The sequence below is a fragment of the Rhincodon typus genome, chromosome 30, assembly GCF_021869965.1.
Source record: "Rhincodon typus isolate 14 chromosome 30, sRhiTyp1.1, whole genome shotgun sequence".
Lineage (NCBI taxonomy): Eukaryota > Metazoa > Chordata > Chondrichthyes > Orectolobiformes > Rhincodontidae > Rhincodon > Rhincodon typus.
Window position 1 is genome coordinate 21,351,957 of NC_063361.1, and position 27,465 is coordinate 21,379,421.

General features: G+C 41.4%; 1 protein-coding gene across 2 annotated transcripts in view; it reads left to right on the plus strand.

Moving 5' to 3' along the window:
• Positions 1–27,465, plus strand: part of mpp2b (MAGUK p55 scaffold protein 2b) — a 526,590-nt gene that overhangs the window by 469,293 nt on the left and 29,832 nt on the right. For both annotated transcript variants that reach the window (XM_048614628.1, XM_048614629.1), the window contains 2 exons: positions 15,123–15,254; positions 23,477–23,585. In XM_048614628.1, the coding sequence (XP_048470585.1) occupies positions 15,123–15,254; positions 23,477–23,585 (241 nt within the window). The remainder of the gene's footprint in view (positions 1–15,122; positions 15,255–23,476; positions 23,586–27,465) is intronic.

Consider the following 27,465-nt stretch of genomic DNA (forward strand, 5'->3'; position numbering starts at 1 on the left):
TGCCCATTTCTGGACTTGCCTTTGGGATGCCGCGCTGCCCATTTCTGCTTTAGCCTGGGAGAAAAGTCCCAGCTGGAATTGCTCACTTGATTTAAAATAAAAATTGTTGGAAAAAGAAAAGAAGAACTGAGAAATTGAGAATCTCTGTGGAGCGAGAAAATTTCAGATTGAAGACCTGATTTGACCTGCCTAACCTGCTGAATTAGTTCCACCATTTTTCTTTATATAATTTTGAATTGCCAGCACCTGTAGTGTTCGTTCATCTACTCAGAGAACTGGATTTTCCAATACAAAATTCCCCAGCATTCTCCAAATGATATACCACCATAATACCAGTTGCCAAAACAATGTACTCTTTTGAACCAACTACACCCACTATATTCAAGGAAGTCTTTGTATTGTTGATTGATATCTATCTGCAGACAGTTTGGCATTCCATGAGAGAGATAGTAAGAACTGCTGATGCTGGAGTCAGAGATAACACAGTGTGGAGCTGGAGAAACACAGCAGGCCAGGTATGTTCATCCAGCTCTACACCTTGTTGTTTCAGGTTGGGACTCTTCTTCAGAAATTTCTGAAGAAGGGTCCTGACCCGAAACGTCAGCCTTCCTGCTCCTCTGCTGCTGCTTGGCCTGCTGTGTTCATCCAGCTCTACACTTTGTATATCTCAGATTCTCCAGCATCTGCAGTTCCTACTATCTCCCAACCTGAAACGTCAGCTTTCCTGTTCCTCTGATGCTGCCTGGCCTGTTGTGTTCCTCCAGCTCCAAACTTAGCATTCCATGAATTAGTTTTACAGAGGAGTTTCTACAGCTAGATGAACTAAAATTACTGAGAGACAAAGCTTTCTTTCAGGGTAGATTCAACCTTGACTCTGACATTTCCCTCACAGCTATGCAGTTTAGCTAATTGTAGAATATTGAATTTTCTGCATAGAATGAATGTAGCTATTACTAACACTCAAGTGATTTCATCAGAAATATGAAAAACCCAGATTTCCCAGCTCAATAAGCTGTTCGCCACAAGCCTAAACCAGGGAAAGGAAAAGCAGTCAAGGATCCCCAAATCAAACCACTACCCAGTAAATCCTGCCTAACAATGCAAAGCAAAATCTTCTGCCACAAAACTTTCTGCACTCCGATGCAAGTGAGCAATTGCAGCTGGGACTTTCCATCTGGACCAAAGGGCTGGTTTTTGCTTCCCAGGATTCTTCCCAGATCTTGGTGTCAGAGATTTGGGCTAGATATGTGCAATTTAGCTGTACAATTACTTTGGATGTGATATGATGGTGAGCACCAGATTAAATTCAGAGTTTAGTAACTAAGCACAACAACTGACCATTTTCTACCATCACGTCACCAACTATCTGACTATTCCGGTCTTCCTGACTATTCTTTGACTAAAGGTCTAAACTATCTGACTAAACCTAATTGTCTAACTGCCTCCAAACTAAAGCAGAAATGGGCAGCGTGGCATCCCAAAGGCAAGTCCAGCAACATGGGAGAGACAAAGGACTTTGTCCTTTTTCATGAGACTAGCTGCCATAGTCAGATAAGACTTAAAAGATCCAAATCAGTAAATGAGTGGCTTAGTGAGTGGGTGAAACATGATGGCTGTGGAGTAGTGCGATCAGGAGTTTGGAGGCAGTTAGACAATTAGGTTTAGTCAGATAGTTTAGACCTTTAGTCAAAGAATAGTCAGGAAGACCGGAATAGTCAGATGGTTGGGGACGTGATGGTAGAAAATGGTCAGTTGTTGTGCTTAGTTACTAAACTCTGAATTTAATCTGGTGCTCACCATCATATCACATCCAAAGTAATTTTACAGCTAAATTGCACATATCTAGCCCAAATCTCTGACACCAAGATCTGGGAAGAATCCTGGGAAGCAAAAACCAGCCCTTTGGAATTTTAAACTTCCTGGGTAATTTCAGCAGGTGTGTGTGCCAGGACCAAACTTGAGTCCTACAACCAAAAATCCGGATAGTTGATGATTTGAGCCGTGCATGCAGTTTTTAGGTGAGGACAAGATTGGGCATTGTCAAATAAAACTTGACATGGAACTATGTAAAGAGATGTTATTACAGTTATATTAAAGCTTGGTTACCAGATTTTAAGGAGCATTTTGAGATGCAAGAGAGATGGGGTGGAGGGATTAAGGCGTAGGGCGCAATATAGAGGAGTCTATATGCTTTTAAATGAGTAATTAGAACCTTATTGTTATCAGTTTTTTTCACATAATTTGAGACCTTTCATTTCTCTACAGGATGCCTGAAAAGGTGCTAATTGATTCATACACAAGTAAAAGCTGCCTTGTCACCGTGATTAATCATAGAATTTTAATCTTTAAACAAAAAGCAGTTTAGACATAGTCATAATCTGCGTGTTTAATTCTTTCTCACAATTAAGTAGGCTGTGGAATAATTGTTTATGGCGCATTGATATTTTTCTAAATAAAACCAGTGGCTCAATGGCTTGCACTGCTGCCTCACAGCACTAGGGGCATGGGTTCAATTCCACTCTCCAACAACTGTATGTGTGGGTTTCCTCTGGGTGCTCTGGTTTCCTTCCACAGTCCAAAAATGTGCAGGTTAGGTGAATTGGTCATGCTAAACTGTCCATGATATCCAGGGATGTGTAGATTAGGTGGATAAACCATGGCAAATGCAGGATTACATAGACATGGTAGAGCTTTTGCGTCTGGGTAGGATGCTCTTTGAAGGGTTGATATGGACACGATGGGCCAAATGGCCTGCTTCCACATTGTAGGGGTTCTATGACTCGATGAAAAATTTTATTAAAATAACAACTAACTTTTACGTTTAAACCTGTCTAGACATCAATACCAGAAGTTTTCAGTTGTTGGTAACTATGCTTATTATATGAAATACTCTTATAAGGTGGAATGCCACTTTGCTGGAAATATCTAGTGGTAAAAGAAAAAAAAACTTCTAAAAAAAAAGAAAAAAATTTCTTTCATGACCACAGGGTCACACCACTTTATAGTCAATGAAGTATACAACCAAATATGTTCGATGTACTTGGGAGGTCAGGCACCATCTGTGGAGAGAGAAACAGTGTTAATTTTTCATGTTGATAATGTTTTGTCAGAACTGTTCTGATAAAAGGTCAGCAGTCTGAAATTTTAGCTCTGTCTATCTGTCTGTCTCTCTCCCTCTCTCTCGCTCTCTCTCCCCTGCCACCTCCCCGCCCCCCCCCCCCCCCCACCCCCCAACAGGTGACATCTGGCCTGCTGAGTCCTTGCAGTGTTTACATGGAATTTCACTGGAATATTTTTGAAGTGTAATAATGGTCATTCAAATTGGTTTGGCATTGGATTTAGATCACATCAGAATTCTGAAGTTAAAATGAGCAATGTACAGAGTCAGCAGAGGGCATTGACCTAGACTTAAACTGGGCTGAGACCATAAGAAACACTGGTATTTTTAAGTGTACAGACTTTGAGCTGCAGGCATCCATCATTAATAGCTCCTTCGGCCAATGGGGAAAAGAAACACCTTGGATGAATTACAAGTGAAATGGGCACAGAACTTTTAGCACCACAACAGAAAACACATCCTATTTTGCAACCGGGTTACAATATACAAAAAAAACAGAAGTTGAAAGCAGAATATTTATCAAAAAAGTAAAAGAATCACAAAGTAGATCGCTGTTTTTTCAGCTACCAAACTTAGTCAATTTAAATCTAAATACCAACAATACAAAAAAAAAGCACAGATGTGTGACTGCTAACATGTCAGTTTATGTTGACTCCTGTCTTGTGTTTTATTGCTGATGAACAGCCTGAGCTACAGCTTTCCTGCAGGTCCCTGGACCACATCCTCTGGCTGAATTGTGGCATTGGAAAACAATCATTCATGGTGACCAATTAATAGACGGAGAGCAAAGATGGGAGCTAAACAGAGGTGTTCTTAGCTTGAAAGCTACAATAAGATGTAATGGAGATAATTAAGCAAAAGGGTGTATCATAATGGACCCTTTCCAATCTCTTTAAAATCTAAATGACAAAAAAAAAATGATTTGGTAGCCAGCCCTACTACACAGCAGACAAAGGCTGTTGCTGCAGAACATGGAAGGTGTACAATACCTGAGGACTGCTTCCTCATTACACAGAGATCACTAGTGGTGGTCTATCCTGGCAGTCACTGCATCTCAAGTGAGGGACAAGGTTGTGAAGCTGGTAACCTCAGCTGGTGTGGGAATTGAATCCATGCTGTTGGCATTACTCTGCACCTGTCCAACCAACTGAGCTAACTGACTTCCACCATATGGTTAGCACAGCTTCCACCACCTCCAGGGAGTCTAAAGAGAAAAAAGCCATTCATTTGCTTGGCTTCAAATGAACCTTTAAAAGCCTTATCAGTTGTGTGTCATGTGAAGACTGGTGGACCTGTTGTATCAGCCTGTTCCCTCACCTTATCTCGCCCTGGCATTGGCACTGAGCCATGGAATGTGCAGTCTGGCTGATGGGGCTGGTTTTACCTCTCACCCGCTTCTGATCCCAGCCCCAGTGGGGCCTCAAATTCAGATTTGATATTTCAGGTGCCTGTGATAAAGCTTGGTAAATGAGATTTCATCAGACTTTGTGCCAAACTTGAATTGTCTGCAGCAGTAAGGTTCCTAAATCAATTGAGTGTAACAGTACAATGATTAGCATTGCCCAGGTGGCCTTACGCAAATAAAAGACACTGAACTAGGACCACAAATGCTAAATTCAACGTAATAATTTTCTTATATTCTACACAGCATTTTGAAATAATAACCACCATCACAGCATCATCAAATACTAGTATCAAGTCTCTTGCGAGACATGACTGCCCCCATCAGTCTGCTTAATGCAAATGTATTCTATAATTATTTTATTTTTCACACACCTATCATTTCTCTCTGTCAACATTGCAGGGTACAGTTTCTGCCTTTTGTAGGGGGTTGAAGGGGAGCTGGATAGTTTCAAATTTCATCTAACGTTAGTTTGAGAAGGACTGATCTGTTCTGCCCTCACAACCAGCCATAGATGCAGTGGTGGGCCTTTTATCACTAACAGGATATTTTATTTGCTGAGTCGATAAGTATGTTAGCTCCCACAGCATTACAACTAGACAAGGGTAAGTGAAATTTTCAATAGGTGTTGGTTACAGTTCCTGATATTTACACATATTACAATCAGAGACACTGCTGTGCTTGGTCTGTACCGAATAATCCAATTACAAACTATCGCACTATTCCCTCAACACATCATGGTTTTTGGTTTTATAAGTAACAGCATAGAGTGAAGTGGTAATTTTTATTGGCAAACACATTAGTTGGCTCACATATTGAACAGCATGTGCAGTTGTGAGAGCTTAAGACAGTAGATTATGATTTTGAAAGTATTTGGATCTAAAGAGATAGAAGCTGATGGAACTCCTGCTACAGTTGAGTTGAAGGAAAACAAAACTCTCTGTTGTCAGAGTAAATCATCTGGGAATGTATATATGTAGAACTTTCCTGCAGGCCTCTGGACCACACCCTCAGACTGAATTGTGATATAGGAAAACAGCCATTCATGGTGATCCATTAATGGGTAGACAGCAAGATGGGGGCCAAACAGAGGTGTTCTTAGCTTGAAAGCTACAATAGGATGTAATGGAGATAATTAAGCAAAAGGGTGTATCATAATGGACCCTTTCCAAACTCTTTAAAATCTAAATGACAAACTTCACTTTTAACAAACTTCACTTCAGGGGTCTAACAGGGAAGTGGAACCAAGGTCTCAATCAGATCATGCATGACCTTATCAAATCTTGAGGAGCCAAATGGCAGATTCCTGGTTCGAATTTGTGTGTGTGTTCAAGTGAGAGAGAGTCTTTGTGTGGGCCATTGCACCATGGTATGAATATGCAGCAATATTTCACTTACACCTGTAAATATACACTCTCTAATAACATTACATATAAGAGAATGATATTCTTCATTGATTACAAACGTCCATTGTTTTTCTGATCAAAATATGGAAAATTTGGGCTCTGAACCTGGAGCTGTCAAGCTAAAGAGCCTGGGTAAAAGCTTTTATTGCTTTTTATTGCTTTTCTTATCATTAAAAAACCATCGACTATGTAATCTGCCCCAATTATTTCCTAAATCTCTGTACTAGTTTGCACTGCTAAAATTATACTGTCGCACCTTTGTGTGAAGCTGAGTATAATTCTGCTTTAATTAACAGATTGTATTCCCATTAATTGGTTCGGGATTTGCATTTCCAGTGAAGTGAACAGAGATTCCATGTGTGTTACTTAACACTGTTAAAATTCAAAACTGTACCTTAAATTGGCTGTCATTATCTGGAGATTTATCCTTGAGACGATGTTTTCACTGACAGATTCTTACAGCCTTTACAGTTCAGGGCTGTCACCTATGTCTCCTAGCAGTAAGGTCTAGGATACTAAGGATAAACTTGATGTTATCCTATCTTGTTCTGTGTCCACCTTGTGACTTGTTTCATGCTGGTGATGAATGATGTGGAAAGATCAGATGTCAAGTGTAGTCAAGTAGAATGATTAACCACTCGACTTAGTCACATTTGATTTGATTTGTCAGTTGGCATAAAGTTTTATTCAAGATTTGTCCTGGTGCTCAACCTATTAGTATTCACAGTAAAACCTAGAACCAAAATCATCAATCTGCTTATTTGTTACTTTTATGCAAACCCAAGCTTCTGAGCCTTTTGGATAAAGTGTAATAGAACTGCACTTTGAGATTACAAGTTGTGTTTTCTTCATTTATTATCGATGTCACATAGAAGAGACACTGCATCCTAAACAGTTCAATTCCAAAGAGGGTGTAAGATCAGAGAGAGACCTGTGTTATATATAACTCTATGTTTGAACGTGACAGGGCGGGCTAAACAATTGATTAAAAAGGCATGTGGAATCTTGGGCTTTGTAAGGAGTATCATGGAGTATAAAAGCAAGAAATTTACGAAAACACCAGTTCAGCCTCAACTGGAGTATCATGTCAAATTCTAGGTAGTTCAGTGAAGTATATGATGACATTAGAAAGAGTGCAGAAAAAGTTCCCCAGAACATGCCAGGGATGTGGAATTTCACTTATGGGGATAGATAGGAAAAGCTGGGACAGTTTCTCTCAGACAGAAGATTTCATAGAGATATTCGAAATCAGCCAGGGTAGTTGAAAGAAACTGTTCCCATTGGTGGAAGGATCACGAATCAAAGAACACAGATTGAAGGTGATTTGCTAAAACAAAAACGAGGCTGACTTTTTTTTTGAAATAAGAGTCAGTGGTTAAGATCTAAAACACAATGCCTGGCAGGTGATGGCAACAAAATCAGTTGTGATTTTCAAACAGGATTTGGAGAGCACATGAATATTAAAAAAAAGAGAGATTTACAGGCAAAGGCCAGCAAAATCGGCCTAGCTGTTTCCTTTTGCAGGGAGAAAGAATGGACACGTACTTTTTATGATTCTAGTGTATATATGGGCTGGATTCTTTTTGGCAGAAACTCCACATTTATTGAATAAATTAAGTCTATCACTGCAGCTTTTCACAAGGTTCTTGCATTTATTTATGGGTTCCATCAATTCTCCTCATTTGTTAATTTGCAGGTCCAGTAAGATTGTCTAACAATAATTAAGACCTGTGAAATTTTTCTGTGAACTATGGTATGTATATAGTAGGTAAATATAGTAACTTCACACTCTTTGCTACATTTTAATGGTTAGTGTCTTGGTTTATTGCTGTTTTATGATGCCTTCGAGAAAGACGTATTGGACAGCAACTAGGTGTGGAGCTGGATGAACACAGCAGGCCAGGCAGCATCAGAGGAGCAGGAAAGCTGATGTTTCGGATCGGGACCCTTCTTCAGAAATGGGGGAGGGGAAAGGGAGCTTGAGAGAGGAGGGGTGGGTCTGGGGAAGGTAGATGGGATGGTGATAGGTGAGTGCAGGTAGGGAGTGGTGGGGACTGGTCAGTGAGGTGGGAGAAGTGGATAGGTCGGGGAGAAGATGGACAGGTCAAGGAGGCGGGGATGAGAGGGAGTGTTGGTCATGGAATGAGGCCGGGATAGGGAGAATTTGAAACCAAACAGAGGCTTGGAGACTGCTTTGTAAAGCATCTGCGCTCGGTTCGTGACAAACGACAACACCTTCCAGTCACGAACCACTTCAACTCCCCCTCCCACTCCCTGGACGACATGTCCATCCTGGGCCTCCTCCAGTGTCACAATGATGCCCCCGGAAACTGGGGGAGCAGCACCTCATATTCTGCCTTGGGAGCCTACAACCCAATGGTCTCAATGTGGATTTTACTAGTTTCAAAATCTCCGCACCCCCCGGCCTCATCCCATGACCAACCCTCCCTCTCATCCCTGCCTCCTTGGCCTGTCCGTCTTCTCTCCCACCTATCCGCTCCTCCCACCTCACTGACCAATCCCCACCACTCCCTACCTGTACTCACCTATCACCATCCCACCTACCCTCCCCCAACCCCCCCCCCCCTCTCTATTTACTTCAGAGCTCCCTTTCCCCTCCCCCATTTCTGAAGAAGGGTCCCGACCCAAAACGTCAGCTTTCCTGTCCCTCTGATGCTGCCGGGCCTGCTGTGTTCCTCCAGCTCCATGCTGTGTTATCTCTGACTCCAGCAACGGCAGCTTCTACTATCTCTTGGGCAGTAACTTCCTGATTTTTGCGTGTGATTTTGCATTCATGGTTGCTGGAAGTTACTATCTGATTCATATGTTAATATCAGTAAGACCTATTGACCACATCATAATCAGCCTTCTGCAATGATGTCATTTAATCTTGCCTTTCAAGATTTCATTACAGAAAGAGTCCATTATGATTTGTGTTGCAGTTGAAAACAACAGTATTTTGTGTTGGGCATCGTAATTATTTTCCATAGTCATATACTCAGAATGAATGCTGCAGCAAGTGTATTAATTAGGAACTCATTACTGTTGATTGTAAAATAGTTTTTAATTTTATATTTAATTGCATCCAATAACTGCAGTTGAGTGGGTAAATGCTGATTAGAAACAAATTTCTGATCGTGTTGAATTTGTAGTGCATTATAACAGCACCTGGTGGTCACTTTGCAAATACACTTTTCCACATAGACAGGGACTTAGAACAGAATTCCTACACTGTGGAAAAAGGTGATTCAACCTATTGAGTTTGCACCAACCCTCCAAAGAGTATCCCACCCACACCCTATCCCTGTAGCATTTCATTTTACCACGGCTAATTCAATAAGCCTGCACATCCCAGACAATTTAGCATGGCCAATCCACCTACCCTGCACGTCTTTTGACTGTGGCAGGAAACTAGAGCACCTGGAGGAAACCCATGCAGACACAGGAAGATCATATAATCTCCACACAGCCAGACACTCAAGGCTGGAATTGAACCTGGGTCCCTGGTGCTGTGAGGCAGCAGTACTGAGCCATTGTGCATCATGTTTAAATAGTTTTAAATTAAAAGATTGGTGCTTGAATTTCTTCATTGCCAGCCTCCTAATGTGAGTTTTGGACAGCCTTCTGCTCTGCAGTACAGTGCCCCTTTAAGAGGGTCTGATAGCCTTGAAGAGCTGGAGGCTAGCAGGAACACATACCAACCACTCAAGCTCTTAGATCCCATACTTCATGTGCAACCATCATGCAGCACAGGGTGTCTAAGCTACAGGTGACAAACCATTCAAATAAGGAAGCAACATGAAATAAATGTGCTGTCTGCCTCAGACAGAACTGGCATGGGCAGGTCATGAATTGTGAGTTCTGCACTCAAAAATGGAACAGTCTAATTTTTCGGCCAAGGACTTCTGATCTCCAGTGTTCCTCACACAGATATCCTGCTTAAAGAATGGAAGGGAGGCTGCAGCTAAGTGCATCTGTTCTTGCAGCACCTTGGCCAGTTGTCACTTGCATGGTTAGTCAATGGTTGCTCATCTTGAAGAATGCAGAGGCAGTGAGAAATAATCATTGTGTTTAGATTACATTTGGAGTCCTTCTCCCTGTTTAATACATTCCTCAGTGGCTGGTACTTCAGGCAGTCTTTATTTCCTTTGAAACAATTTGTCTTTTAAATAATAGCATTCAAATATTGGTTCTGATGCAATGTCTGAGTAGGCTGTTTGACAGATTTAGAGTTAGAACTAAAATTTCATGTCACTTCCCTTTTGTATACTCTTCCTCCTCCTGTCTCTGTGCCTGAGATCTGGTTACAACACAGCCAGCAAATAATCCAGGATGTTTCTTTCTCAGCTCCTCAGTTTCTTTTTGGTTGTTTGTTACAACACCCTCAGTGAGGTCAACATTTTGTTGTAATTCCCCAAGGTAAAATCAATTCCTTCTGTCGGGATTTGTTGCACTAATCTAACTATGACTTCTTCGCTTAATAAGTCATGTTTCAATTCAACTGTACACAATGAAAGTGGTTTGTAAACCTCTGGTATACATCCAATTAATTCTTTTTCCTTTTTTCGTCCCTGTGGAAGACAGAAATTGTATCATCAGTCTGCATTAGAAGTGGACTTGTTCTACTGCCTCTTAACACCTTTTATTGGTTTGCCTCCTTGATTAGAAGTGTAAGGAAATGTCTCAGCCTTTGAAAAAAAAATCCAAAATCTCTACCAGTCTGATTCTGGCTATTCTCAGCATATAGAACAATGGTTGTATTCACATTGTGCATTTTATCACTTACCTGTTGGCAAGATGGTAGAACAAAAAGCAGAGATAGTTCCCCTTCCCAAAATAAAACCCAAACCCGCATCGCCCGTTTCTATCACCTTCCCAAAATAATAAAAAACATTCTGAAGAAGGGTCCAGACCCAAAACGTCAGCTTTCTTGCTCCTCTGATGCTGCCTGGCCTGTTGTGTTCATCCAGCTCCACACCTTGTCATACAAAAATCAGATTGTGAGAGTGCTTTTTGGTAATAGTGAGCGCTTTACTTCCCAAATGACTGAACAATAGTGGGGATACTCAAGTAAGTATGCACTTCTGGTGACAAGTGGCATTGACTGAATCAGTGTAAAAAATGGGGGAATTTTAAAGATTTGAATGTTGTGCTTGTGTTTGTGTTTCCATGATCTTTTATATTAGGTCATGGTACAACTTGACCAGATCAAAAATCAGTCATAAAATTAGCTCAAGCCCCTACTCTCCCCCTCCCCAAAAAATAACCGAAATTATAAATAGAGACATGGAGAATGAAAGCAGGGAAGGATGCCACACCTCTACAAATCATTGGTCAGATTGCATTTAGAGTATTGTGCTCAGTTCTGGATACCTTATTTAAGGAAGGATGTTAAAGCCCTGGAGAGAGTACAAAGGAGTTTTGCTAGAATAATACCAGGAATGAGGGATTTTGGATATAAGGAAAGAATAGAGAAATTGGCTTATTCTCATTTGGCAGGGTAAATAAAAATATTTTTTTTCTACCAGCTGGTATATCAATAACTAGGAGTTACAGTATCAAAACTGTCAACAAGAGAGCTCTGAGTGAGATGAGGTGAAACTTCTATACACGCAAAGTTGTAAGGATTTGGAATGTGCTGCCTGGGAAAGTGGTGAAGTACATATACCTGTGTTGCTTAAGATGTTCCCTGCTCAAATTAATTTTGCTGCTTAAAACAGCATGACCGAATACTTGTGGCTGATCAATGATGTGCACTGTGCAATACTGAGCTAGAATGAGTATTATCATTGTAAGGAAACCAAATAATACTTGAAGTTGCACAATGATAGCTATGTAAAATTCAAGTGCTGATTATTTACATTAATGTCGGTGGAATAGCATCGCTCATATTTATAAATTTACAACACTTAACATTCTTCTCGCCATAGCTCCAGATATACATCTTCTTCAGATTTCTCTCCCTCCTCCACTCTTGTCCATAAGATTCACCTTGTTCTCCTTTAACCCTGTTTCCATAAACTGCTGAACACCTATTTTACCTTCTTGGCCCTCATGTGAGTTGATTATAGTTAATGGCTCCTTTTCTTAAATTACTACATAGACTTAACTGAAGTCATTTTCTCTGGACCACACCACAAACTGTTCTCTCACTGAGTCCATTCATCTCCCTGACTGTTCATAACCTTCACATTGTATTCAATCAAGAGACATCAAAATAATAATGAAGAAAGTTTACAACACAAAGTAAATAAAGAAAGTATCATGCTTCTATTAGAATATGACTGGACATAATAAACCAGAACTGCTGGAAATTAAATGGGAAACCTATTGCAGCAATAGGAATGCCTAAGAAATCTTCAAAAAGGGATGCATCAGGAAAGGTATTTTGAAAACGTAGCAGCGAAACAGGAGGAATATGTTCCCTCAGAACATACTAGAAACGGGGGAGGTAACTCAGGATAGTCAAGAAAATCGTGGCTCAGTTGTAGATCAAGAGAATTGTTTTTATTCGTGGGATGAGATCATCGCTGGCTAGAACAGCATTTATTGCCCATACCTAATTGCCCAGAGGGTAGTTAAGAATCAATCACATTGCTGTGTGTCTGGAGTCACACGTAGGCCAGACCATGTAAGGATGGCAAATTTCCTTCCCTGAAAGACATTAGTGAATGAGATGGGTTTTTCCTGACAATTGACAATGGATTCATGGTTGCCATTAAACTCTTAATTCCAGATTTTTTTTTCTTGAATTCAAATTCCACCATCTGCCTTGGTGGGATTCAAACCCATGCACCCGGAACATTATCTGGTCTCTAGATTAATAGCCCAGCGATGATACCGCTAGGCCATTAGCTCCCCAGTCAGAATCAGACTGGTGCAGATTTTGAATATTTTATTTCAAAATGGGAGGGACAATTCCTTACACTTCTAATCAGGGAGGCAAATCAATAAAAGGTGTTAAGAGACAGTAGAACAAGTCCACTTCTAACGCAGACTGATGATACAATTTCTGTCTTCCACAGGGGCTGATAAAGGAAAAAGAATTAATTGGATGTATACCAGAGGTTTACAAAAGACTTTCATTGTGTACAGTTGAATTGAAAAGTGATTTATTAAGTGAAGAAGTTATAGTTAGATTAGTGCAACAAATCCTTGCAGAAGGAATTGATTTTACCTTGGGGAATTACAACAAAATGTTGACCTCACTGAGGGTGTTGTAACTAATAAACAAACAAACAAAAAGAAACTGAGGCACTGAAGGAGAAACATCCTGGATTATTTGCTGTGTTGCGCCTCGATCTCAGGCCCATAGACAAGACGAGGAAGAGTATACAATGGAATTTTAGTTCTAACCCTAAACTCTGTCAAACAGCCTCCTCAGAAATTGAATCAGAACCAATACTTGAGTGTTATTATTGAAAATGCAAATTATTAAGAAGGAAGTTAAGACTGCCTAAAATACCAGCCACTGAGGAATGGGCAATGGTCCATCAGGTTGCAACTTATCATTGTATTGTGAGATATGACAAATGGATCATACAATTCCTAAGGCAGATTATTGAAGACTTACAAAAATGCAGGCTAAAATATTAACACGTTTTATTGGATTACTTAAAGATGTTGTTAAATTTTGCCATACATGTCAGGAACCCCCAACCATCAATTAAACTTGCACTTTTAATTCTGATGCCAGCTTCCAAAGGACCATTTAGTCTTATTGGATGATGTAAGACTCCTAACTAAAACCAGGAGTGGAATCAGTCTCTTTAGCAATTATGAAATGTTTCAACAAGATTTCCTGAGCCAGCACCTTTGGTGAAAATGAAAGAAAAAACGGTGGTGGAAAAATTAATTCAGTTTTTATTCAAGATATGAATTACCCAAGGAAATGCCATTAAATCAAGGTTCAAATGCTGTGTTGCAAATATTCAAAGAAGTAATTAGTAGTTCAGTAAAAGTATTTATGTTTTCTTCTCATCATCCACAACCCCAAAAAGCATTAGAATGATGACATCAAATTTTAAAGGCCACAATTAAATTTGATGGAAGGAACGTCTATTGAGTTAACTTATGAAAGCTTGTACACACTCATAAATCATCTAATGTAAATAGGCCAGAGAAACATCTTTGGCCATACAGAATGTTAATGTAGGGGATGCAACACAGAATCACATCCAATTTGATGATTACTTATTTCAGGAAATAATCTGCAAACTACCTTAGCCAAATTTTCATAACAAATATCTGAAATTGTTTTGTTTGACTTCAATGCTTGAACTAATCAATTTGAAAATCATTCACATGACATGAAGAGATGGGGTCATAACAGATACCTTTTTCTTCATATTTGTTATTTATAAAATATCATCGTCAAAATGGGCTTTTATAGGAGATGATTGTTGTGGAAAATTCTTGTGTATTTAATGTTATCATAAAAGAGAAATCTGTATACATAGAATAGATACAGTCATGTGGAAATTGTAATAGAAAATGAAAATGCCTCTTAAAGACACCTTTTTCTCTGTGGTGAGTGTGATGAAGGTACTTATTATTGAATTCTAGAGTGAATGAATGATGTGTAACTTTATGTTTGATTTGTATTTCTATTTTGTATATGTTTAAAAATATGGGAGACAGACTTCAAGTTTTATTTTCGAGTTTTTTGAGCGTTTTGGTACCAGGAAGTCTCAAGTTTGTTTATGGATGTATTTCAGCCAAGTATTTACAGCTTTGCAGTAGAGTTGGGACTCATGGTTCAACAGTTCACTGTATTTGAAAAAATCAAGTAGAGAAAGTTGTGATGTGCCCAAATAGCAAGAAGAAATCTCTGGAATCTGACTTGTCCAGTGTTACTATCAGCTGGGACGATAACACGATATGCCTCAGTGTTGTACATGCCAAAGTTTGGGGTCAGCTGGATGACTGGTTTGTGACGCAGACTGACACCAAACAGCGCAGATTCAATTCCTGTACCCACTGAGGTCACCATGAAAGTCCTACCTTCTCAACCTCACCCTCATCCTCACCTAAGGCATGGTGACCCTGCAGTTGAACTCACCACCAGCCATGTCTCTCTCCAAGGAGAAATGGGACTATGGGGACTTTTCTGTAAATGCCACGGTTTTATTGCAGTCATTCCTGGATATATTGTTGGAGTAAAATAACTCTCTGTCATTGTTTTTAAATCTTTCAGGTATTTGTGAAGTGCCATTTTGAGTATGAGCCTACCAATGATAACCTGATTCCATGTAAAGAAGCTGGCTTGAAGTTTACTTGTGGTGATATTCTGCAGATTGTGAATCAAGAAGACCTCAACTGGTGGCAGGTAAGGCCATTCACTGTGTCTGCTATTCTGCTGCGTTACTGGAACAAACTCTTCCTAATGGGTTGAATTTTATTTGATTAACATTGGCCTAGGTGTTCTGAGAGTTGTTGGAGCAGAGTAGACTGAAGTGCATTGTGGAACCATGCAAACTGCCCGAAGCAGCTGAGTCCATGGAAACTGGCTGGGAAATTGTTGGGCAATTCCCCCGCACTTCGAACCCTCCAAAAGAGTCAATTGAAGTTGGAAACTTTGGAGGTTTCAGACTCACTTAAGCTTATTAGTTACCCAGAAAACATTAAAGGATTAAAACCTAACTCCAGGATAACTATTGAATTGATCCACTCATTCACCATTAACCCCACCCAACTACACCTCCACTGACCACTGACCCAAGCTGGATGCTCCAGTTCATGCACTTTTGGATCTAATAACCCGATGAACAGACATACCCTGGCACCAGCCTCCAAACCAAACAGCTAATGCTGCTGTCCTGATCCTTCATCAACCCGAAAACGCTAGCTAGAACTTTGATGCCCACCTCCTCCAGTCCCTCAGGCTGTGTAGTGTGTTGTACATCACTTGGGAGTATCAGTTTGTGGTGTTGATGGTCCAATATATTCATCATGAGTTTTGCTTAAGCTGTTGTGTCCTCTTTCAGTCCTGAACCCACCCTTATCAAATTCACAGATTGTTTCCTAGGTGTCTGAGATAACAATAGACTGTCCTCCTTTCCTCCTCCTCCACCTATCTGCAGCCCATGACACAGTTGCCCATACCATCTTTCTCCAATGCCTATTCTTTATTTTTGTATGGGATGTGGGCTCCCTTGGCAAGGCCTACATTTGTGCCCATCCCTAGTTGCCCTTGAACGCATTGACTGTCTAGGCAATTTCAGAGGGCAGTTTCGAGTGAGCTTCGGTGCTGTAGGTCTGTAGTCACAGTTGGGTCAGACCAGGTAAGGATGGCCAATTCCCTTCCCTAAGGGGAAACCTTAGTGAACCAAATGGAGTTTTAGAACAATCAACTCAGGCGCCATTGGGTGAGTTTTTAATTCAGATTTTATTTATAAATGACAACAACTTATTCAAAGAGTTGGGTTTTAAGGATCATACTGCACCACAGAAATATAGTTTGTTTACATATATATGAATAATGACATTAATTAAACTCACATTCACCTCTTGTTCTAAATTATAACGGTCAGAATTAACTCAATAGCATTCTTGCTTCACCTCTGCAATAGTGGGATTCACACCTGGGTCCATAGAACATGGGTCTGGGATCGGAGACTGTTAGCCTAGTGGCATTATCACGCTGCCAGCACCCGCCAGATGAAAGTGTATTTGTCAGGCTGTATTGCCAGCTATCCAGCTGTAGCCAGGGAATCAGCTGGAAAGTCATCTGTCCCTGCTCCTGAGTTTTTACATTTGATGACCCTTCCTCCTAAGGATCTATTCTTCAACTCTGCATCTACATGATTCTCCTCAGCGATGTGTGAAAAAACATAGCATCAGTTAGTGCATGTGTGTGAATGGTACCCAAATCATCCATTTCTCAAGACCCCTCCACTGCCTCTTACTTTTCTAACTGGTTGTCTAACATCCAGAACTCCATCAGCAGAAATTTCCTCTAACTAACTGTTGCGGTAATCAAAGGCTTTGTTTTCCATCCACAAAGCAAGTTTCATTCTCCTGCTCATGGCATCCCTTCCTCTGGCAATTCTGGTTCAAACATTAGTGTTGTGTTTGATCCCTTCAGGAGCTTCCAATCACATGTTCACTCCATCAGCAAGACTGTATTTCCAACCATGACATGTGGCTGGATTCCATCCCTATTTTGGGCTGAAACCCTCATTCATGCCTTGTAACCTTTATCCTAGAATATCCCACTGCATTTCTCACTGGACTCACATATTCTGCAAACCCTGACGTTTGAGATAATCTGAATTTCTGTTAGTGTGTTGTAATCCATTTACTGCCACCCATTCCTCACCTACATTGGCCTCCAGTTAACAAATGTCTCAATTTTAAAATTCACATCCTAACTTTCAAATCACTCCAAGATCTTCCTTTCAGGATTCTGTAATCTCCTCCAACTCTATAATCCTTCATGATTTCGGCAGTTCTTCAATTAGATCCTGTTGTGAATCCCTGAATTTGATCCTCTACCATTGGCAGGAATGCCTTCGGCTGTCAAGACACTAAGCCCTGGAATTCCCCCCGAAACATTTGTGGTTGAATGTGTCTCATTCCACCTTTAACCAGGTAAAATGCTATCTCCTAATAGTGCAGCACTCCCTCAGTCAGCTCACGTCTCTGGAGTTGGGTTTGACCGATCAACCTTCCAACTCTGAAGCAAAAATGCTATTGAGTTAAATCTGACCTTAGTAATTTAGAACCAGAAGTGAATGTGAGCTTGATAAATGTAATTGTTAATACATGTAAACAAGCTATACTTTTTGTGGTACAGTGTAATCCTTAAAACCTACGTCTTTGAACAAGTTAATGTCATTTATCCTCAGATGGCCCTTATCTGATGTAATGTCAACATTTGCTTGAAAATACTCCTAGATGCAGCCTGGGCATCATACTAATGTGTAATGTTATATGTAAACCTTAAGACAGTTCACATTTACGGACTCCATGTGCTATAGTGTATATAATGTAGCTACTTTGCCTGGTAGCCCACAAACTGCACTCAGTCTCAGAAATCAGTTGGTTTTCTGTAATATCTGCTTCATAACTTATTATGTGCTTTACTGTTATAAATAAACTAACCCACAGAGTTAATCAAATCCCAATGAATGACTGATTATTCAACTACTATCATTAATTTGTAATAAAGGCACTAATATTTGTTTTTCTTTTAATCTTTTATGGAATGTGGGCTAACTCTGGTAAGGCCAGCATTCATTGCCCATCCCTAATTGTCCTTGAACTGAGTGGCTTGCTAGACCATTTCAGAGGGCAGTTAAGAGTCGACCACATTGCTGTGGGTATGGAACTACATGTAGGCCATATATCCTAATCGACAGATATTTGTAAGCCAGATGGATTTTTACAACCAACAATGTTATTTTCATTGTACTGTTATGGACCAGACCAAAACCCCTCAAAATATTCAGAAGATAGTCTACATCTTAACTTTTTCTTATTTTAAAGGTAAATGTAGGGTGCTGCATTCCAGATGCAATTCAATTTGTCAAACTACCGGATTTAAATCAAAACACACTTTATTCATCCACAATAGTTAAAATATAACAAAAGAAAGAAGGAACAAAAACAGAAGTTGCTGGAAAAGCTCAACAGGTCTGGCAGCATCTGTAAAGAGAAATCAGAGTTAATGTTGCCGGTCCTTCCTCAGAAAAGAAAGAAGAAATTGGAATAACTTAACTCTATTGGAAAACTTGACAGAATAATAGATACAGTAACCATTACTAATTAACTTTTCCAATGTAGTAACATCCCATAAACACACCCTTGGCAAAAGGCAAATTCAGAAAACAGACTGTCTCACACACAACTCCAGTACTAAAGAACCAAGATACATTAGGAACATTTAAGCGACTCTTGGGTAGGCACATGGATGATAGTAAAATGAAGGGTGTGCAGGGTAGTTTGATTTTAGAGTAGGATAATAGGTCGGCACAACGTTGTGGGCCAAAGGGCCTGTACTGTGCTGTACTGTCCTGTGTTCTATGTTCTATGTTCTTACCCCCAGGTTTTGGCTATAACTGAGAGAGAGAAAAACTAAAGCTTCCAATTCTTCAAGATCCCAACAGCAACTGCTGAAAGCCAAAACTAAAAATCCTGATTCTGTAGGAGCTTGACCACATCCATTCAGGTTGCTTCTATTGTTCCAACTTAAAAAAAAACCCAAAGCCCAACAAGCTGTTTACTCTAGTGGCTCTGGTAGACTGCACATCACCTCTGCCTTAAAATCTCTCTTCAAAAAAACCCAGGACGCACTGACTTCTATATCGCCGAGGCCAGACGCCAACTCTCCGACACCTCCTCCTACCACCCCCTTGATCATGACCCCACCCCCGACCACCAAAACATCATCTCCCACACCATCCACAACTTCATCACCTCAGGTGACCTCCCACCCACAGCCTCCAAGCTCACTGTTCCCCGACCCCGCACTGCCTGTTTCAATCTCCTTCCCAACATCCACAAACCCGACTGCCCTGGCCGACTCATTATCTCCACCTGCTCCTGCCCCACTGAACTTATCTCCACTTATATCAACTCCATTTTCTCCCCCTTGGTCCAGGAACTCCCCACCTACGTCCGTGACACCACCCATGCCCTCCACCTCCTCCGAAACTTCCGATTCCCTAGTCCCCAACACCTCATCTTTACCATGGACATACAGTCCCTATACACTTGCATTCCCCATGCAGATGGCCTAAAGGCCCTTCACTTCTTCCTGTCCCGCAGGCCCGACCAGTCCCCCTCCACTGACACCCTCATCCGCTTAGCCAAACTCGTCCTCACCCTGAACAACTTCTCCTTCAATTCCTCCCACTTCCTACAGACAAAGGGGTGGCCATGGGTACCTGCATGGGCCCAAGCTATGCCTGCCTCTTTGTAGGATACGTGGAACAATCCCTCTTCCGAAGCTACAATGGCCCTATCCTCCACCCCTTGCTCCGTTACATCGATGATGGTATCGGCGCCACCTTGTGCTCCCACAAGGAGCTCAAACAGTTCATCCACTTTACCAACACTTTCCACCCCAACCTCAAGTTCACCTGGACCATCTCCGATACCTCTCTCTCCTTCCCGGACCTCTCTGTCTCCATCTCTGGCAACCACCCGGAAACCAATATCCACTTCAAGCCCACCGACTCCCACAGCTACGTAGAATACACCTTCTCTCACCCACCTTCCTGCAAAAATGCCATCCCTATTCCCAATTCCTTCGCCTCCGCCGCATCTGCTCCTGAGATGAGGCATCCACTCGCGGACATCCCAGATGTCCTTGTTTTTCAAGGACTGCAACTTCCCCTCCACAGTGGTCGAAAATGCCCTCGACCGTGCCTCTGGCATTTCCTGCAACTCATCCCTCACACCCCCTCCCTGCAATAACAACCAAAACAGAATCCTCCTCGTCCTCACGTACCACTCCACAAACCTCCGGATCCAATGCATCATCCTCTGACACTTCCGCCATCTGCAATCCGACCCCACCACCAAAGACATTTTTCCCTCCCCACCCTTACCTGCTTTCCGGAGGGACCACTATCTCCATGGCTCCCTTGTCCGCTCCACACTCTCCACCAGCCCCACCACCCCCTGCACTTTTCCCTGCAACCGCAGGAAGTGCTACACCTGCCCCTACACCTCCCCCCTCACCCCCATCCCAGGCCCCAAGAAAACCTTCCACATCAAACAGATGTTCATCTGCACATTTGCTAATGTGGTATACTGTATCCACTGTTCCTGTTGTGGCCTCCTCTACATCGGGGAAACCAAGCGGAGGCTTGAGGACCGCTTTGTGGAACACCTACACTTGGTTCGGGACAAACGACTGCACCTCCCAGTCGCGAACCACTTCAACTCCCCCTCCCACTCCTTGGATGACAAGTCCATCCTGGGCCTCCTGCAGTGCCACAACGATGCCATCCAAAGGTTGCAGGAACAGCATCTCATATTTCACTTGGGAACCCTGCAGCCCAATGGTATCAATGTGGCTTTCACAAGCTTCAAAATTCCCCCTCCCCCGACCCCATCCCAAAACCATTCCCCCCTCCCTAACCTGTCCATCCTTCCTCCCACCTATCCACTCCTCCCACCTCAAGCCCCACCCCCACTTCCTACCTACCAGCCTCATCCCGCCTCCTTGACCTGTCCGTCTTCCCTGGACTGACCTACCCCCACCCTAACTCCCCACCGACACTCACCTTTACTGGCTCCATCCCCACCTCTTTGACCTGTCTGTCTCCTCTCCACCTATCTGCTCCTTTATCCATTCTCCATCTGCCACCCCCTCTCTCTCTATTTATTTCAGAATCCCCTTCCCCTCCCCCATTTCTGAAGAAAGGTCCAGACCCGAAACGACAGCTTTCCTGCTCCTCTGATGCTGCTTGCCCTGCTGTGTTCATCCAGCTCCACACCTTGTTATCTCAGATTCTCCAGCATCGGCAGTTCCCACTATCTCAGGACAAAATACTCCTCTTAAAGCCATAGTATCATCACAACCATAGTACCATTACACGGACTAGCTTTGCACAGATAGAAAGTTACCATTGTTCTTATCACTGAAGAAATATCAAAATGCTTGGCTTGCCTTGGCTTGGTCTGGCCTGACCTGGCCTTGGAGACAAAGAAGCAGAGAGAAAGTGCCAACAAGCTTTCCATGTTGAGGCATAGACATAGACATTAAAATCCAATTAAATCCATTGATTGAAACACCTCCCGAGGAAAGGTCAGAGCAAATAATATACACTACATCGCAAACCCAGAAACCATAAATACCTCAAGATCTAAACTGTATGTTCGTTCACATTCTTGTTGATATACAGTGTATGTTATTAATTGGGCTTTTTTTGCTAGTTGACTAATGTGCCGTAGTTGATAAATGTGTCAGATGTATTGGAGCCATTAACGCATAAATCTCACCGTAAACGGAGATAATCAGATGTGAATTAATGTCTCTGTTGGGATCTCTCAATACTGAATCATGGCTGTTGACACTTGAAATTTATTTAAAATATCAAGCGAATCATTCAGGATCTTCTGGCAATGGAAAGACATCAGTAGGAGGTAGCACTTTTAATATAGTTTCTCGTGATAACATTTTAGGAAATAGATAAAGAATGATAAAGGTTATTTAGCTCACCCTCATTGTAATTTTTATATCCAGTTCAAACTTTCTAATAGTAGTCAATTCCATTTGTACACTTGCTCAGTACTGGATATTTGAATCAAATCATTTAAGTTATTTTCACTCTAACTGAATCCCAAACTATAATACTTACTTTGCTGTTATCTTTCTATCTTGCTATTTATGTGGTAATTTCTGTGACTTTTTCCCCCATTTATTGCCTAACTATTTATTTTGTATTCAGACAAACCCCAATGAAGATGCCTCACCATCTCAATGTGTTCATTTTTGGCATTTGCCCTTTTTTTTAACTCATTGTTTCCCCTTAATTGATCCAAACCTTGCTGTGGGTGTTCACTGTTGTAGACATAACTATGCCCATTGAATCCCATGGTATCTCCCTCTGCCAGTTACTGGAAATAGGATCTTAGTTAACAAAGCAGGTGTATCCCTAACCAATCAAATTGTAGGATGGTCAAGTGAACAGATCAATGACTGAATGAGGAAATGTAAGTCAGAGTAATGACTTCACTGTCAAATCAAGTTCATGAAGAGAATTGAAGAGATGGAAAAAAATGAGGATGAGATAAGGTAGAGAGATAAGTGAGACATTGAAAATGTTATTTCAGAAAGATTTAAAATGTTGAGAAATGAAAATTGCCCATTTGTAATAGTTAATTTTCCATGCCAGACAGGTTAGCTGTTCAGTAATTAACACTTGGCGTGTTGTTTAAAGATATTTATGAAATGGACAAATCTTTACTTTGCAAGTCACTCTGCTCTCTTTTGTTTTTACTCATTCGTGGGATGCGAGGCATTGCTGACTGGCCAACATTTATTGCTCGTTCCTAGCTGCCCTTGAACTAAATGGCTTGCTAGGCCATTTGAGAGGACAGCTGAGAGTCAACCACATTGCTGTGGGTCTGAAGTCATATGCAGGTCAGACCAGATGAAGATGGCAGATTTCCATCCCTGAAGGACATTAATGAGCCAGTTGAATTTTTCCAACAATCAGCAATCATCAGTAGATTCTTAAAGCAGATTTTGTTTTTTCAATTGAATTCATGGCAGGATTTGAACACCCCAGAAAATTAGCTGAGGTTCTGGCTCAATAGCCTCACGATAATACCACTTGACCATGGCCTCCCTTATAGCTTGCAATTAAGAAACTATTCAGCAAGGTACTGTTTTTACTAAGGTAATGGTAAAGCTACACATTACCCAGAGAAATCTTTTAAGCTGAAGGATACCACAACACCATTTCTACCAGGAAGGACTTTGAAGTTTTCTACTCATAAGATACTGTTATAGAAAGTTAAACTTTAAGACAATGATTGGAATTAAGGAGAATGCTGGAGTTTTTACACCCTTTTTATTCTCTTGCCTTTTAGGCCTGTCATGTGAAAGAGGGAGGGAGTGCAGGCCTTATTCCCAGTCAGCTGTTGGAGGAGAAGAGGAAAGCATTTGTGAAGCGAGACTGGGATTTCTCCAGTTCTTCCGGTAAACTTTACATGATCAAGATGGCATGTGTTCCCATTTCATTCTATAAAACAAGTTCTGATATTCTTAGTAAATAGAGTTAAATTGCAGTAAAATACTTAAGGGTAATAATCTGTAACTGCTTTCATAGACATTGAACGAAATGAAACATCAAGGTTCATCTAGTTGGTCTTATAATGGCCTAGTAATGGCTTGATGTAACTAACAGGAGGATAGATGACCAGTCTGGCACAAAGATTATGTCAAGATGTATAACAAAATGTTGTAAATATCTCCCAGGAACAGTTTACTATCTAAGTTCTCGTGCCCGGTGAAGGCATGTCATATTCATAACTTGTAAAATTTGAACTTAACATGCTAGAATTGTTACAAATTGACTTTTCTTTGAAACTGACAATATATATTGACAAACACTGTATTTGGAAAAGGGAGCCATGAGAAGCCAATTGTGAGGCAGGAAATGTTGGTCTCCTTTTTAACCTTGAAGGGCAGAATGAGACAAAAGCAGTAAAAAAGACAGTGACATCTGTGCCTTCAGAACCAAAGACTGTAACACTGTATTTTCTTGAAGCCTGCTCCCCTTTGGGTCCACCATATAACAAACTGAGCTCCTGGTAATGAGACTGACAGCAACTAAGTTTGTGATTTGTAGAAAGTCCATCCCTTAGCGAAAGTGCCAAAACAGCAATGGGATATGCCTTTGGTTACTGAATGCCTAAAAATAACCCTTCAGGAGAGAAAATATCTTCTACGTCACACCTGAAATATTTGATTACTAGAACAAGCCAATTTTGCAAAATATGAGATACTGTTTTGCTTACAACCTGTAAAAATACACTATAGAGGGTCCATGCTATTTGTTACCCCGATATTTCACTCTTTGCATATATCTCCCTATTTTGGTTAGTGAATCACTTTTGATATTCAGTTCGCTCAGTTGGGTAAGTTGACATGTTTGGCATGTTGCCAAAAATGCGTTCATTAAGTCTTAAGGGAAATAAACCTTGTTTTTCGTTCTTTCACTGTCCATCGTATTTTTCTGAAACATATCTCCATTTAGGCGCAAGGACCCCTCGCATTCCTTTCAGTGATACTTTGCTTGAATGTATGTGTATGTGTTTGTGTGTGTGTGTGCGTGTGTGTGTGTGTACGTGTGTGTACGTGTATGCGCGCGTGTGTGTGTACGTGTATGCGCGCACGCGCGCGTGTGTGTGTGTTTGTGTGTGTGTGGAGCAACATTAGTTTCCAGCACAAGCATGTTGATAAACAATCCTTTCCTCTCTTTCTGCGCCTTCACATTGAGGGCCATAAAGTACCAAATGAGCCTTTATCAATAGTGTTGAAAGTTTCATTGGTGCTAAAGAACATTTACAACATTTGCTAAGGTGAAGAAAACAAGCTAAGAATTCTCCTAAGGTCCTGGATGGAGTGGCTACAGTGAAATCTGTGAGAACCATGTGTGAAATCGAGAGAGAGTTTTCTTGACGTCGGGAGCAATTAGTTGCACTTTCCAATCAAGTTCCTGCTGCCAAGATGAGATTCTCGCAAAGAAACAGTGTGATGCCTATTGACAGTGACTATTGCTTGTTATCACTAACTGCAGACCTTATCTCATTAATGTGCTGCATCCTATTGTACAGCCTGCCACTATGAACAAGATGCCAAGAATTCAGGAAAAGAAAGTCTGGAGGGCATGCAGGGCACGTAGTATAGGGGAATTGGGTGGGTGAGAGCAAATAAGAGATGTTGCCTACAATGGTGAATGGTAAAACATGAGCCTTGGTGGGATGAGTGTGCAGTCATGGAGATAGTGAGTATGAAGAAGCAGGGAACAGATGATGGAACTTCTCTACTCTGCCAGGGTAAGGTCACTGAGCTTCTTCCTACACTGCTGACATTCCTCCAGAGGGCTGGAATCATGCTGACCCAAGTGAGTAACCTTGAAACATGCTGGCAGGGACTGAAGTTGTGACCTTGTCTGCCAATCTTGGGTGAAGAGAACGTCCCTCCTTTACACCACTCAGTCTACCAGGACTTCCTGGTCCTTGCCTGTAATCGGGATACGAATTACCCCTGTGTACCATGTCCGGCCTGAACGTGCAAGGCAGCTCTGAAGGGAAATTATTTTTTAAAGAAGGCACCAGAAATTGGCTATTCCAGGATATCTGATCAATGGTGAATTCTTATGGCTACATCAAGAGCTAGAATCAGGCTAGCATTGGACATGAAGAGTGCCATGGGGCAGAGTCGATAGTTAATGAGGTAAATTGCGAATGACAGCTTGATAAAATCCTGTAGGCCTCACAGAGGGAAACTCTTTGTGAAACCCAAGAAAATGACACCAAACTAAAATGCCATCAGATTCAGCCTCTGTTAACTTGACTTAAGAAGCATCTTACTGTCGCTTCATCTTGAAAGGCTTCGAAACAGAGTAAGAACAGAGTAATGTTGCATCATTTCCTGTGGTGTAGCAAGCAGTATCTCATTAGCAAATCATGCCGATGATATAACCTCTTATACTGCACTGTCAATAACATATTGTGTCTTTATAATTTTCTGTATTTTTAATCGTTGACCAAAATTAAAAGAAAAATTGTTTTAAACAAAGGGTTGCTGAAGGATTGCTGCCTGTTTTGAAAGTGAGAAACCTGACACCTGTTGTGAACTGAAAGAACTGTGGATGCTGTAAATCAGGAACAAAAGCGGAAGTTGCTGGAAAAGCTCAGCAGCTCCAGAAGCATCTGTTCTGAGGAAGAGTCACCGGACCTGAAATGTTAACTCTGACATTTTTTTTAACAGATACTGCCAGACCTGCTGAGCTTTTCCAGCAACTTTTGTTGTGAGCTTGCTGTGAACCAGTGGTTAGAGTGTGTGAGCTGGAACTCAGAGGTTGTATACAGATGGAGCCTTGGTTGATATAAGTAGCTGATTGAACAGTGGGCAGGTCACCAACTATTGATGACAAAGCCTTCTGCTGGACAACAACAATATGATTAGTTCTCGGGTAGCTGTACAGGTTTGGGGGGTGGACATGATAGAAAGGAACCTTCAGACCTCTACCAGCTCAGGCATTCTCTCTGTTCTCTACAATAAATATTACTTTAAACCTGAGGGAGAACAGTTTATTTTGCCTTGAGCAGTCCCTGTAAGCTGTGACTTTTAATTAAAGTTGGAAACCTTTTATAAGAAAACCAGCCACCCTGCTGTTCTTGGAAACCAGTAGCCAACAAACAGAAAACAAAGACTGAGAGGTAGCATTTTGATCAACACAAAAACCGCTACAACAAACCTCGTGAGCAAAGATCATTGAACTGCTTTCCCATCCACGACACCCATGATTTTTTATCATGTACGTGTGTGTGTGCGCGTGTGCGTCTGTGAACAAAGAAAGAACAAAGAACAAAGAAAATTACAGCATAGGAACAGGCCCTTTGGCCCTCCAAGCCTGCACCGATCCAGATCCTCTATCTAAACCTGTAGCCTATTTTCCAAGGATCTGTATCCCTCTGCTCCCTGCCCATTCATGTATCTGTCTAGATACATCTTAAACGACGTTATCGTCTCCACCTCTACCACCTCCACTGGCAACGCGTTCCAGGCACCCACCACCCTCTGCGTAAAGAACTTTCCATGCATATCTCCCTTAAACTTTTCCCCTCTCACCTTGAAATCGTGACCCCTAGTAATTGAGTCCCCCACTCTGGAAAAAAGCTTCTTGCTATCCACCTTGTCTGTACCTCCCATGATTTTGTAGACCTCAATCAGGTCCCCGCTCAAACTCCGTCTTTCTAATGTAAAGAAATGTGAGTGTGCACGTGTGTGTGTGTCTATATGTAAGGGGAGTTTGTAAGAGGATTAGAGTTTTGAATAATATTGAATG